General features: G+C 42.5%; 1 protein-coding gene across 3 annotated transcripts in view; it reads right to left on the bottom strand.

The window, feature by feature from the left end:
- The window catches only part of LOC122812109 (myoneurin-like), a 947,405-nt gene that overhangs the window by 124,847 nt on the left and 808,152 nt on the right, over positions 1-14,406 (bottom strand). For all 3 annotated transcript variants that reach the window (XM_044084390.1, XM_044084391.1, XM_044084392.1), the window contains exon 12: positions 12,129-12,258. In XM_044084390.1, coding sequence (XP_043940325.1) covers positions 12,129-12,258 — 130 coding nt within the window. The remainder of the gene's footprint in view (positions 1-12,128; positions 12,259-14,406) is intronic.

The raw sequence follows: 14,406 nt of genomic DNA, 5'->3' as shown, positions 1-14,406 counted from the left end.
TAGGTATTCAGGCATATACCCTGAATGCTGTAACATCAGCAGTGGCCCTAGACACAGTATCTGCACAATCAGGCATAGTCTTCAAGGCATGTTTGGATATCTGAGACAAGGTAGAAACAACAGGATTCAGAAAGGAGCTATCTTCTGTAGGTAGTGTGGCAGAAAATTTCCTCAGACTATCCATATAAAAAATATAAACTTCCAAATGTATGCCTGAAAATTGAGGATTCTAAAAGGTAAAGCGGAAGAAGAAAACATTGCCTTACCTAAGAAGTCAACACCTTTCCTTCTGTGTTACTAGGAGAAGGATCAGTATATTACCAGCTGACAAAATCAGTAGATATGGCATAGGATCTGATCTAAGATGAGATAAGAAAGTTGTTAGTATGAGGCACTTTATACATTTTATCTGCCTTTTTAGGGACTGAAGGCTGAGTATTAGGGTGATTTAATGCAGCAGTCAACACTTCAACGCATCCTCCAAGGCTGGTAATATAGGAGGGATGGGTAAGGAATGTGTTACATTCATTTGTAACGTCACCTTATCTCATCAGTTCAGGGTGAACATCTACTTGTTCTCATAAAAATAACTTATTCATCCTTGTTCTGGTCTGATTAAAAGAAAACTCCTCCACAGGAGGGTGAGGGTTAAAATCTTCCTCACAATCTGTGAGTTGATCTTATGAATCTGTAGGAGAAACCACCTTATCTCTTTCATCATCAGAATCATCAGACTCCATTTTCCTCTGTAATTTCTTTACAGCAGATGCTCCCCTGTAATGGCCTCTGAATGCCAGGATTTACAGCTTGTAATGCACATCTGGCTAAGGTAAGAAAGTAATCTTTCTCAACAGTTATGACTTCTTGAGGTAAACAGTGTTTAAGTGTTTGTTTTTCTATTACAGGAGGAGTCCCTGTGGAAGACTACCAACTCAAAGAAAAGATGTCTGTCTGGACAAATGGTATCTTACCTCAGCCACCCCACAAAGAATCTCCAGGTGCGTCTTCCAGACCTAGAGAAGATGGTTATCCCATGCCCAGATCAGACACTGGAACAACCAAAGAGGATGTGGCTAATCCCCAGTTCACAGTGGCCAGAAGGACTACACCACAGGTAGATGGAGCTGAATTTGTCATCCAGTTAGGTTTGCTACATCTTCTGGCTCAGTATAGGTGGCTCCATTTACAATGCACACAAGTGTGTATTGCCTTTGAGGATGTAGACATAAGCTAAAGAATGCCTTGTGGTTGTTCTTGGCCTGGAAGGCCAAATTTACCTCAAATTTGGTTTTGGTAGACTTTGTCCTCCGAGTTGTTTGTTTAGTTTGATGAGGTGCTTTTTCCTGCTGGGTAATGCACCTCTTAATTTTTGCCATAGGTTCATAGGTAGGTACTAGGCTATCGGCCCAAGGGCCAAAGCAAGTCTAGCCAACTGTGTATTGGCTTTCGCCAACCATGTGTTGTTACATTCCTGCCCCTCTATCGAGCAGTGCCACAGACATAATCCCAGGGGTGAACGTCCTATCACCTATCCACTTATCAAGGTTTCTCTTGAACAGTGCTAATGACTAGCTCTGCTTGACGTGGATGGGAATTACGTTCCAGGGCATGGGAAGTCTCTGAGACACGAATCTATCCCTCCGGCATGTCCTATTTATTGTTGTGGTGAAGTTTAGGTCCCTAGAGCATGTATCTTGGGGAGATTGGGACATCAAGTGGAGCATGTCCAACAATTCCTGGTTTGACATACCTTTGTATGTCAGACAGAGGTCTCCTTGGAGTACGCAGTATGCGACTGAGTAGAGTTTGTGTTTCTTGAGCCGGTTGGCATAGGGCAATTGTTTGAGGCTAGCGATCCTCTTGGTGAGGTACTTTTGGGGCCTGTGAAGTTGTTGTAGGTGCCTTGTGAGGTACATCCCAAATGGGGCATTTTACTCAATGAGGGATCTGATAAGTGATGAGTAGAGAGGGGAACGATGCCTTCCTTATTTCTAGATGAAAACCCTTTTGTGATTGAGTGGGCCATGTAGAAAGATTTTCTGACCACTGTGGCAATGTGGTTATCAAATGAGAGGTTACTATCCACTTGTGTCCCAAGGTCTCTTATTACACTTTCGGTGTTAAGTGACCTTCCCCCTATTTGGTAATTCATGGGTACAGTGTTTTTGCCAAAGGGGATAACAATACACTTTTTGGCATTTAGTTTGAGGTCATGATTTTGACACCAGGTGTTAGTCTCGGTGAGGCCCTTTTGTAGGATGTCTAAGTTGGCAGGGGAATAGATAATGGCACCCAGTTTGCAGTTATCTGCAAACTTGATTAGCCAAAGACCCTTGGTGTTCGCTTGCACTTCAGAGAAGTATATACCGAACAGGAGGGGTCCCAAGACTGAACCCTGGGATACTCCACTTGTCACTGGTTTGGAGTTGGATCTGGAGTCAGCAATTCTTACCGTGTGGGTTTTGTCCATGAGCCAGTTGGCCAGCCATCTCATGATGCAAGGGTTTATATTAAGGTTGGTGAGTTTATCAATGATTCCTGAATGAGGAATAGTGTCAAAGGCTTTAGCGAGGTCCAGCTAGGCTGTGTGGACCACCTTGCCCTCGTCTATGGCCTTAGTAACTGTTTCAAAGATGTCTACCAAGTTTAGGAAACATGACCTACCTTTCACAAATCTGAATTGGGTAGCATCCAGAGTTTGGAGGTTACCTATATCGTTGTTTATGAGTTCCATGATGATACGTTCCATGGCCTTGCAGACCAGGCTTGTCAGGCTAATAGGTCTATAGTTCCCAGGGTCTGTGGTGGCTCCTCCTTTGTGGAGTGGGCGAACCGTTGCAGAGTGTCATTCTGCGGGCACATAGCCTGTGGTGAGGTTGTGGTTGAACATGGATTTTAGGTGTTGGGGGGGGGGGGGGCTAGCTCATTTTGGAGTTTGTGTAAGACGCAGCCTGGGATGTTGTCATGGAGTTTTAGGCTTTAGACAGTGCCATTTTTACCTGTGTGTTTGTGACTGCCGGGGCTCTACAACCATCTGGAATAGTTATAGGCCCTTTGGGGAGTGAGGGTGGAGTAAAGTTTGTACTGAACCTATCTGCCAATATGTTGGCAATATCAGTTGGCTCTGTATATTTTGTGCCGTTCTGTTGTAGCTCGGTGCAGATCTGGGTGTTGCCATGGAGATTCTTGACATAGCTAAAGAATGCCTTGTGGTTGTCTTTGGAATCCTTGGCAATTTTTCTTTTAAAATTACCTTTGGAAGATTTTATGAGAGACCTTACTTTCTGAGGCTCATCAGTGAGTTCCTTCATACCTGTTTTTTTACTCTCTTTTGCAACAGTTTCTTCCTTCTGTTGTAAAGTTTGTTAATGGCAGGGGACCAGCAGATCGGCTTCCTTTTTTTGGAGGATAGCGTCTTGGTTCTACTGGGGATAGCACGGTCCATGCACTCATGCAGGTGCTTGTAGAGTGCATTTGTGTAGGTTTCAGCAGTCGCGACTGTATTGACTGTGTTATCCATTTGCAGGGGAATCACAAAATTAGTCGCCTCATTTTTGAGAAGCATGAAGTTCACTTTGGAAAAGTTTTTTATGATGGTTTCCTTGTGTGGACGTGGGGTTGGGATGTGGATATCTAGGGTGATTAGTTTATGGTCTAATTGGACAAGCGAGGAGTTGATCTCGGGCGTTGAGCACTGGTCACCCATGTTGGGAATGACCAGGTCAAGGATAAAGTTGCCCCTGGTGAAGGCACTGACAAGTTGATCAAAGGCATTAGAGTTTATAGTACAAGAGTAGTTTTTTCAGTTTGTGTTGGGGTAGTTGAAATCGCCCATTATTATGGTATTTGGTTGGACCCTCATTTTTTTCCAATGTCCCCAGGAATGAGGAGTGAGCATCCTGGGTCATGGTGGAGGATCTATAACAAGCTACAAGTTGGAATGCATTTTTGCCCTGGGTTAGTTGCACATCATATTTTGCAACTAGCTTGGAGGTGTGGATGTCCTTGATGAATATGGACACCCCTCCGCCCTTTGTGTTTTGGTCCGGGTTTTGTGGCCGAAACTTGTGGTATGAATTATAGCCTGGTAGTGGAGTGCTTTCGAGAGCCTTGAACCAGGTTTCAGTCACTGCACAGATATCGATGTTCTCCATTTTGAGGAGTGCCTCGAGTGAGTGCATTTTGAGGTTTTGACCCCTAGTGTTGAGTAACATGGCCATCATTTTTTTGTTCATAGGTAGGTATTAGGCTATTGGCCCTAGGGGCTATAAAAGCCTAGCCAAAAGGTACCCTGACTTTCGCCACCCAAGAAAATGATTTTCCTGTGCCACTGTCGTGCAGAGCCACAGAAGTGATCCCCGGGGTGAATTTCCTATCTTCCATCCAATCAAGATTTTTCTTGAAGAGTGCTAATGAGGAGCTTGTTTGATATAGATAGGTAGTTTGTTCCAGAGTATGGGAAGTCTCTGGGACAGGAATCTATCCCTCCAGCATGTTCTGTTTATTGTGGTGACAAGGTTTAGGTCCCTAGAGCGTGTAGCTCGGAGGGATTGGGATTTCTTTAAGTGAAGCATGTCCAAAAGCTTTGGGTTTGACATAGCTTTGTGTGTTAGGCAGAGATCTCCTCTGAGTAGGCGATATGCGACCGTGTAAAGCTGTAGTTTTTTTGAGACGGTCAGCATACGGCATCTGTTTGAGGCCGGTAATCTTCTTTGTGAGGTATTTCTGTGGCATTTCCAGTTGTTGTAGATGTCTTGTGAGGTACATACCAAAAGGGGCGTTGTACTCTATAATGGATCTAATGAGTGATGAGTAGAGGGGAACAATGACCTCTTTTTTTCCTGGATGTGAAACCTTTGGGATAAGGTGTGCCACGTAGAAGGATTTCCGGACTACTGTGGCGATGTGATTATCAAAGGATAGATTACTGTCCACCTGTGTCCCAAGGTCTCATTCACACTTTTGGTGTTAAGGAGACTACCGCCTATGTGGTAGTACATGGGTACAGAGTTTTTATCAAAAGGGATGACAATGCTCTTTTTGGCACTGAGCTTGAGGCCATGGCTTTGACACCAGGCATCTGTTTCAGCGAGGTTCTTTTGTAGGATGTCCACATCTTTTGGAGTTTTGATTATGGCTCCTAGTTTGCAGTCATCTGTGAACTTCATTAGCCAAAGACCTTCTGTGTCAGCCTGTACCTCAGAGAAGTAGATACCAAACATGAGAGGACCCAGGACTGAACCCTGTGGTACTCCACTTGCCACTGGTCTGAAGTTGGATTTGGAGTCTGATACTTTCACAATGTGTGTTCTGTCAGTGAGCCAGTTGGCTACCCATCTTGTGGCATAGGGATTTATACTTAGTTTAGTGAGTTTATCTATAATTCCAGAGTGGGGGATGGTGTCGAAATCCTTGGCGAGATCTAGATAGGCTGTGTGAACCACCTTACCATCAACTACAGCTTTGGTGACCTCTTCAAAGAAGTCTATCAGGTTTAGGAGACATGATCTGCCTTTTACAAACCCGAACTGGGTTGGGTCCTGAGTTTGGAGATTACCAATGTCATTGTTTATAAGTTCCATGATGATACGTTTCCATAGCCTTGCAGACCAGGCTCGTCAGGCTAATGGAGTGGCAGTTTCCAGGGTCCGTGGTGGCTCCCCCTTTGTGGAGTGGGATAACAGTCACTGTGCGTCATTCAGTGGGCACATAGCCTGAGGCGAGGCTATTACTGAACATAGTACTTAGGTGGGGTGCCAGTTTGTTCTGTAGTTCATGTAGAACGCAGCCTGGGATGTTGTCAGGTCTCATGGATGCTGTGTTCTTGGCTTTGGAGAGTGTGTTTTTTACCTGTGCAGCCGAGATTACAGGAACTTTGCATTCTTCTGGTATAGAGATGGGCCCTTTAGGGGATGAGAGGGGGGGTAAATTTAGCACTAAACCTATCTGCCAGGATGTTGGCAATATCAGTTGGTTCTGTATATTTAGTGCCATTGTGCTGTAACTCAGAGGAGATCTGAGTGCTACCACTGGGATTCTTGACATAGCTATAGAATGCTTTGTGGTTGCCTTTAGAGTCAGTAGCAATTTTGTTTTCGTAACTAGGTTTGGAGGATTTCATGAGGGATCTCAGCTTCTTACTGAGGCTGACCAGGGAGTTCTTCCAATCAAGGGATTTTACTCTTTTTGCAACAGTTTCTTTCTTCTGTTGTAGAGTTTGTTTATGGCAGGGGACCACCAGATTGGTTTCCTTTTTTGGGGAGATAGCATCTTGGTTCTGTTAGGGATTGCATGATCTATGCACTTGTGTAAGTGCTTATAAAGTGCATTTGTGTAGGATTCAGCAGTCATACCTCTATTGTCTGTCAGCATGGGTGTCGTGAAGTTTGCCACTTCTGTCTTAAGAAGCGTGAAGTTGGCTTTGGAGAAATTTTTTACGGTGGTTTCCCTAACAGGGGTGAGGGGGTGGGGGAGGGATGTGGATGTCTAGGGTGATTAGCATGTGGTCGGATCTGACCAACGAGGAATTGACCTCTGGTGTGGAGCATTGGTCGCCCATGTTGGTAATAACCAGATCTAGGATATTGCTGCCTCTGGTGGGAGCGTGGATAAGTTGATCCAAGGCATTGGAATTTATGAATTCCAGAAAACGTTGAGCACAAGAGTTGGTACATGAGGAGTTTTCCCAGTTAATGGTGGGGTAGTTGAAATCACCCTTTATTAGTGTGTTAGGTTGTACCCTATTTTCCAGTGTATCAAGAAATGAGGAGTGGGAACCCTGGGGCATGGTGGGGGATCAGTAGCAAGTTACAATTTGGATTGCGGTCTTGCCCAGAGTTAGTTGCACTTGGATAATCTCGGATGCATTATGCTGAGCAACTAGCCTGGAGGTGTGGATATCCTTAATGAATATGGACAAGCCTCCGCCTTCAGTGTTTGTCAAGGTTAGGTGGCCAAAAGGTGTGGTATGAATTATAGCCTGGCAATGCAGGGGTACTCTCTGGAGCCTTGAACCAGGTCTATGTCACTGCACAGATGTCGATGTTCTCCATTTTAAGGAGTGCCTCGAGTGAGTGCATTCTGAGGTTTAGACTTCTAGCATTGAGTAGCAATACCCTCAGATTCTGCTCGCTTGTACCTGTTATGGTGGTGAATTTGTCATTTGAACCTTGCCTAAAAAAAGGCACTATAGGGTTGGCTAGCACCTTAGCCAGTATCCGGAATCCCAGGGGCGACAGGTGCAGGCCATCACTGGCAAAGTATCGTGGTTTGTCGATCATGTCATCCCAGGCAGATACTGGATCCCCTTAGAATGACACCAGAAGCTTAGCCAATTGTTGAAGTCAATTATTTTGTCCTTGTACTGTGGTATCATTCTGGGTGATGGCAGGATGCTACTCGGGGCTAGGGTCATACCTGCTGGGCTAAAAGATCGGACAGCTCTTCTATGTCCCTTTTCATGTAGTCCAGGGAGGTACGTCTCGGGTCATTCACACCAACATGGACAATGACAGAGTCATATTTGTACTTGTTGTCGAGTGACCTGAGTGCATGCGTTATGTGGCGGATCCTGGCACCCGACAGGCAGATGACAGTAACTTTCTCCTTGTTTAGCCTGGTGAGTGGAACATCAGTGTGCCTGACTATAGAGTCACCTATGACTAGAGTATTGGGTACACTGTTATGCCTTATGGGCTGTGGTTGAGTGGCACACTGAGTTTGTGGGCTATGTGTCATTTGGCTTCTGTTGGGGGTTGGAGGTTGCTTTTGTTTCTGCTTTGGAGGTCCCTGTTGCTTGGGCAGGTTTTTACTGAGAGCCTCTGCAAATGTAGGTGTGTGTTTTGTGTTTCTATGTGTGTGTTTTGGTGGTGTAGGTTTTGAGGGACTATGAGATGTGTGTGGTGTGGTGCAAGTGTTTACCTTCTCCTCTTGACTGTCTAGTCCATTCTTGGGTGAAGAGAGCTTTGCTTCCAGTTTGGCTATATAAGTGCATCTCTCACAGGTTGTAATGTTGAGTGGTAGGAGGAGAGGGTTGTCTGTGTACATGAGGTAATTGCTGCATTGCCCCCAAGATGCCCAGATTCATCGGGTAGATAGGAGAAAACACCAGGAGCTGACCCCTTAGACATGCTTGGATAGGTGCTTATTTGTTAAGTACTAGAAACTGTTTTCCTCTAGACAAGTGAGGAAAGTTGAGTGCTGTAGTAATTTGTAGCTTATTTAGTGCTTACAATGAGTTCTGAACAAGTGGTGAGTACAAAGAAACAGACTTGAGTGCTGAAACTAAAAAAACTGGCTAGTTCTAAGAAACACCTAGAAGGCTTCCCTCCAACACAGAAAGGCTTGGGGGTGCAGAAGCCCACACACACAGTCCTAGATACAGCAAATCTGTATCTGGATTAGACGACTTACAGGAAAGGCAGGAATCAAGCTTAGAAACTTTTTTTTTTTTAAATGGAAAGAGAGAAAGGAGGAGCAGAAACTAAGTGGATTGGCTTTCTCAAATGTTCTCCCTGTATTAGGTAGAATGAGGTAATGACACTAGACTGGGAGGAGTGTCCCAGATCAAATTTACAGTATGGGCAGGCAACTGCAAATATATCAACTATAAGAACAGCATACAAATAGGGAGGGACAGTGGGAAACAAACTGCAGAAATGTTTCTCATGGCAGAAAAGCAGCAGTGAGCCTTTAAATTAAAGTTTTAAACAGATAAAGGAGCCTCTAGAGAAAGCTTTTAACTGCAAACAAGTTATAAGAATCAAACTACCCAAACAGATGCTTAATAAAAGTGGACAATTTCCAGTTAATACCTCACACACGGTGAAACTAGCTAGAAAAGTATGCAGTAGACAAAGTGCTATAAATAACTCGAAAAAATAAGCAAAAAAACAGGATAATTAATGTTATATATTATAGATCAAAGTTTGCTCAGTGTCCTTCCTTCGATTAGCTCACTGTAGTTCTTATGGTGGTGGGTTTGTTTTTTGAGCATTGTCTAAAAAAGGCACTATAGGGGCGGCAAGAGCCTTGGCCAATATTATGAATCCCAGGGGTGACAGGTGCAGGCCACCTCTGGCGAAGCATCGTGACCTGTCAAGCATGTCATCCCAGGCAGACAGATACTGGATCCCCTTAGAATGACACCAGAAGCTTAGTCAATTGTTGAAGTTGATCATCTTATCCTTGTACTGTGGTATCATTTTTGAAGGCAGGATGCTACTCAGGGCTAGTGTCATACCTGCCTGGGCTACAAGATCAGAGAGCTCTTACATGCCTCTTTTCATGTAGTCCAGGGAGGTACATCTCGGTTCATTCACATCGACATGGACTATGACAGAGTTATATTTTCTTCCTTCTGTTATACAACCTACTGAGTTTGTGATTTCACTAAGGTGGCTTGTTTTTAGAATTAGTTATGTGCTTCTTCCTGGTGGGTAGAGCTGCCTCTACATAGCTATTAACATGCCTGTATAGGATTTCTGTGAACAGTTCCATGTAGGCAACAGTGTTCTCAGGATTTCTGGGTGCTTGAAATTTAGCCAGGTTATCACTTAACAGTAGAAATTTAGCTTTAGAGTAGTTCCTGAATATTCCATGATTAGCTGGGGTTCCAGGTTTTATTTTTACTTCAGAGGAGACCATTTTGTGGTCCGACCTTACCACAGAAGGCATTACACTAGGGGGTGTGCAGTAGCTCCTCATATTAGTAAGGACCATATTCAGTACAGTTGCACCCCTGGTTGGTGTACAGACAAATCTGGTCCAGGAAGCTTGTGTTTACAAACTCCAGAAATCTCTGTGCCTATAGATTTGGTGTCGTACAGAGTTCCCGGTTAATAGTCGGGTAATTAAAGTCACCCATGAATATGGCATTGGATTGGATTGTGAGTGTTTCCAATAAGTTTAAATACATGGCATGGGTTTCCCGGAACACAGAGGGGGACTTACGACTTGCACAGTAGTAATACTGGATTTTGCCTATGGTGATTTAAACATGGAAAAAAGCTCAAGTGCATTGTCCTACTTGACCAGCCTAGAGGTATATTTATTTTTGATGCAAATCGATATACCTCTGCCTTTAGTCTCTGTCTGTATACGAGCTGGTCTAAATGTGTGGAAGGCATTATAATCTTGCACTGTTGGTGTGCTCTCTGTGACTTTAAACCATGTCTCAGTGACCGCACATACATCAGCATTCTTTAGGGTGAAGAGAGCTTCTAGGGAATGTAGTTTTTTTTTGTTTAGACTCCTAGCATAGAGCAGAAATACCTTTAGATATCCTTTGTTTTGATTTGCTATGTCAGAAGCACCTTCAGTTTGGCATTGCCTGAAAGAAAGGCACTATGGGAGAAGACAACGTTTTAGCTAACATTCAAAAGCTTAGAGGGGAGAAGTGCAGACCATCCCTGGCAAAGCAGCATGGTCTGTTGACAATCTCCTTCCATGCTGACAAATACTGCACCCCCCTTAGAATGACACCAGAAACTAAGCCAATTATTAAAGTCAGTCATCTTTTGGTCGTATTGTGGCATCATCCTTGGAAAAGGTAAAATCCTGCTCAATGCTAAGCTCATGCCAGCCTGGGACACATATTTCAAGGGTTACATGATGGCTCTCTTCAAATAGTCTTGGGAGGTATGTCTCAAGTAATTTACACCCACATGAACTATGACTGAGTCATACTGGTACTTGTGGTCCAATGGCCAGATTGCATGCATAATGTGGTGGAACCTAGCCCCTGATAAGCAACTGACTTTCTTGTTACTCAGCTTGGTGAGAGGGACATCAGTGTGTCTCACAATGGAGTTTCCAATGACCAGAACTGTTGTATTGTGTGGTGGCTTGTCTTATGGGCTTAGAAGTAGAGGCTCTGTGAGATGTCGCTGTATGTGTTTGATGTAGGTGTTGTTTTGAAAGAGTGAATTTGGGTCTGCTGAGAGTGTTTGTTATATGTACCTTAACTAGGAGGTCTTTGGGGCTTAGGAAGGTTACATTTAAGTGCCTCAGCATATTTGGGTCTATATGTCTGCTTTGTAGTGTGTGTGATGGGTGCAGAGTGTGTACTACTGACCACCTTTTTGACATTTGGAGTACTTTTATTTGAAAGCTTTGCCTCCAGTGACATTGTGAAAATACATCTCTCACATACCATATCAGTTTGTTTGAGAATTAACTGGTTGTCAGTAAACCTGAGGCAATTTCTACATTGCCTCAGCATGCCCATATAGCTACCAAGCTGGTAACAGAGATAGTGGGAAAGTTCATATCCATGGCAACAGACCCTTTTTATTGATTAAACAGTTGGATTGAGAATATAAAGCTATGTCAGGAGTATCTGGTTTGTAATTCTGGGGGCAGTGTTTGTCACTGAAACTAGTTGTCATGTGTGCAACTAGGTATTGGTGACATTTTAATTGTGCTTTTACAGGATAAATGTCATGCAGGATGTTTGTGTCCATACAAGGCACTGCCAAATACTTGAGGGGGAAACTAATAAGTAGATCACTTTTAGTCAGCAATTAATTTTAAACAATATTTTCTTAAAAGGGCAAGTTTCTGTGTGGATGGGTTCCTTAACAGGGACCTCTGTGCCAAAAACAAATCCAACTGCGGATCCTGTGAACTTTCTAAATTGCTTCTTCTTGAGGTGGCAAGAAAGTGCTGAATAAATAGTCATTCTAACTGCTGATTTCCCTCCTTGGGGCTACCCAATCAGCAGTCAGCCAGTTGTTGCTTCCTGGACAGGGAAACAACCCATATAGCCTAAAGGCTACTGCGACAGTGGAATGATGAACATTAACAGCTTAGGTGGACTATGCACATCATTTAGCAAGAAAGCACAATTGGACACAAAGTCTATCAGCCAAGTACAGAAGTTTAAACATTTTATAAATTCAGTCAAAACTCAGACAATGATGCAGTAGTAGTTTAAAGTGAACAAAAAGAAAAAATGAAGAGAGAATGCAAAACTTGGAGTTGACAAAACCTTCCATGGGCAGGTACATAAAAGCTGGGTAATTCTGATAAGGTATAACAGAATGGTTGATAATCTAAGGTCATGCAGTTTATTTGCAAACAATTCTTCTGGAACAATATCTACTTTGTAGGTCTATTATTTTACTTACCTGAGTGTATCTGTACATGGATGTTAAGACGTTGCTTTGACCTAAACACCTTGTTACAACCAGCATAAGTGCATAAGAACTCTTGCTCTTCTGGGTTACTTACAGTTTCATGAACATTTTTAATATGTTTCTGTAAACACAAAGTATTATAAAAAAAATAATTATAGCATTTGAAGCCACATAATTTTCATCATTAAACACCATGCTCTTATTACATTTCAAAATAAAACGTTCATTCATTGATACCTCAGCTTTTTTCTTTCAATATTGCTGTTAAGCAGACATTTCATGGAGTAGTCTATATACTTGTTAGGAAAAACAGAAAACTAGCACTGATTCTAAACCAAAAAAAAAAAAAATTCTCAAAAACTATTTTGTTCCCTGACAGGTCTGTAAATATGGAAGAGAACATATGTTTCAGAGTCATACTGGTAGAACTTGGCTATCACAACATGCAGTTCAACAGCAATTCTAGAAAATCTCAGGATGTATGCTTACAAAATGCTTGTTCAAGCAGAATGAAGGGAGGTTTCACACTAGCTGATTGGCATTTCTTGAAAATGTTTCTGGTTTTATCGACTTCAGCAAGTTAATCCAATTAGAACAAGTCCAAAGTTGTTAAATAATGGGAGGAATGGCTTCTGACAAATGTACTGCAGTTCTGCCACATCACAAGCTAAAGTATTTGGAAGATAAAACTTCTAAAGAAAAACAATATCGCATTATGCAAAAAATAAAGATATTAATGAAAATGTCTGTATGGTTAAGTGGGCTAACCAAAAAATCCAAGAAAAAAGGCCTTGCAGAACTGCCCTGTCAAAACCTACTTAAGCTACAGATGCCATAATATTATGCCACAATTAATGTTGCAATACCTGTTGACTGCATGAACCCTAAATCTGGTCACAGTGGGATAAATGACCTGCAGCAAAACTGCTCCTAAACATGGCAAAGGAACAGTTATACCTTTTGTGGAATGAGATTCCATGCAGTTTTCTTGAAACATGTGGAAATGAATGTGCAAGTCAGGATGGTGGGCTCATGGTGATATCCTCTATTGCAGAAAAACAAAAGTAACACACTATGTTTTCTACGATCTCCACCCCAAACAATGCAAGTATTAAAATTCTATGCATGTGCAAATGACATTTAGTCTGAACAGTGAAAAAAAAAAAAAAAAACTTTAGAAAACAATTTGACCCTAAAGATCTGACCATTTTCAAGAAGGTTGTTCCTATAATCCTGCTTTCAACTATTATTGATCCATCGAAATGCAACTTAGCAGCCTGACATATTACAATGGTCATGTTGATATACTGGCTGTTCCTATCAATGCAGGGTCAGAACTTCAAACAGTTTCACATTTTCTGGTCAAATTTTAAAACAAAATAAGCTACAAATTCCACCTTGTATATGCCTTTAGGTGCAATTTTAACAGAATTGCTGGATTCTTCATTATAAAGAAGGAAACCAAAATTAACAAAAACCACAAATGTTGAACACAAAAAATAGAAATCCAGAAAAAAAAAATTGGGGGGGGGGCTCCCTGTATCTTTTCTGTTGTGATCTTTACCTTATATTGCCTTTAGTTACAAACACTAATTCTAAGGTCATGCAATCATGGAAAAGAAGGCAAACACCTTGGCAAGAAAACGTCTGATGCCCTTCTATATCACTGTTGCAGTATCAAAAACAGAAAGGATCTCCTGCCTAGGGCAGCCCAACGCTTGGCCAGTATATAAAAGCCTAATGATCTTGTACGTGCTGTATGTAACATTTATGCTCCCCGCACAGAGTAGGGCATGAAAGAGATAAACAGACGCAACTACCCAGAATACCTTTGCTGCCAGTTAGAATGCTGCTTTTGCTAGGTGGTCAGAACACACAGTTGCTTAATACTTAGCCACCACAAAACTGCACCTTTGTTTTTTTTTTTTTTTTTTTTTTAAACTTTCTTGTATTTTATTTTGCTACCTAGAGTTCATGTCATCCAAGAAGGGAAAATATCAGTGTGGGAGGCAGATTCCCCACATGGATTGTCACAGTGTCTTTTTTGTTTGGCTGCTTCCCAAAACCATACCTCTTGTAGAATCTGTAAGGCATTTGTGCCTATGACACACAGAAGCAGTTTGTCTTCCCTGGCCATTTACCTTAAAAAAATCAGTGGCTTAAACAGTTAGCCCAGGGTACCATGGCAGAATCCTTTAACCAACAGATACTCCCGCTAGACAAGAAGAAGGCCAGGAAATCTTGGACGGAGTCATTAGCTGTCCAGCCT

Source organism: Protopterus annectens, chromosome 9.part0, assembly GCF_019279795.1.
Source record: "Protopterus annectens isolate FY-2018-M chromosome 9.part0, PAN1.0, whole genome shotgun sequence".
Lineage (NCBI taxonomy): Eukaryota > Metazoa > Chordata > Ceratodontiformes > Protopteridae > Protopterus > Protopterus annectens.
Note: the sequence above shows the minus strand (reverse complement) of the source record. Positions and strands in the feature narration are given on the sequence as shown.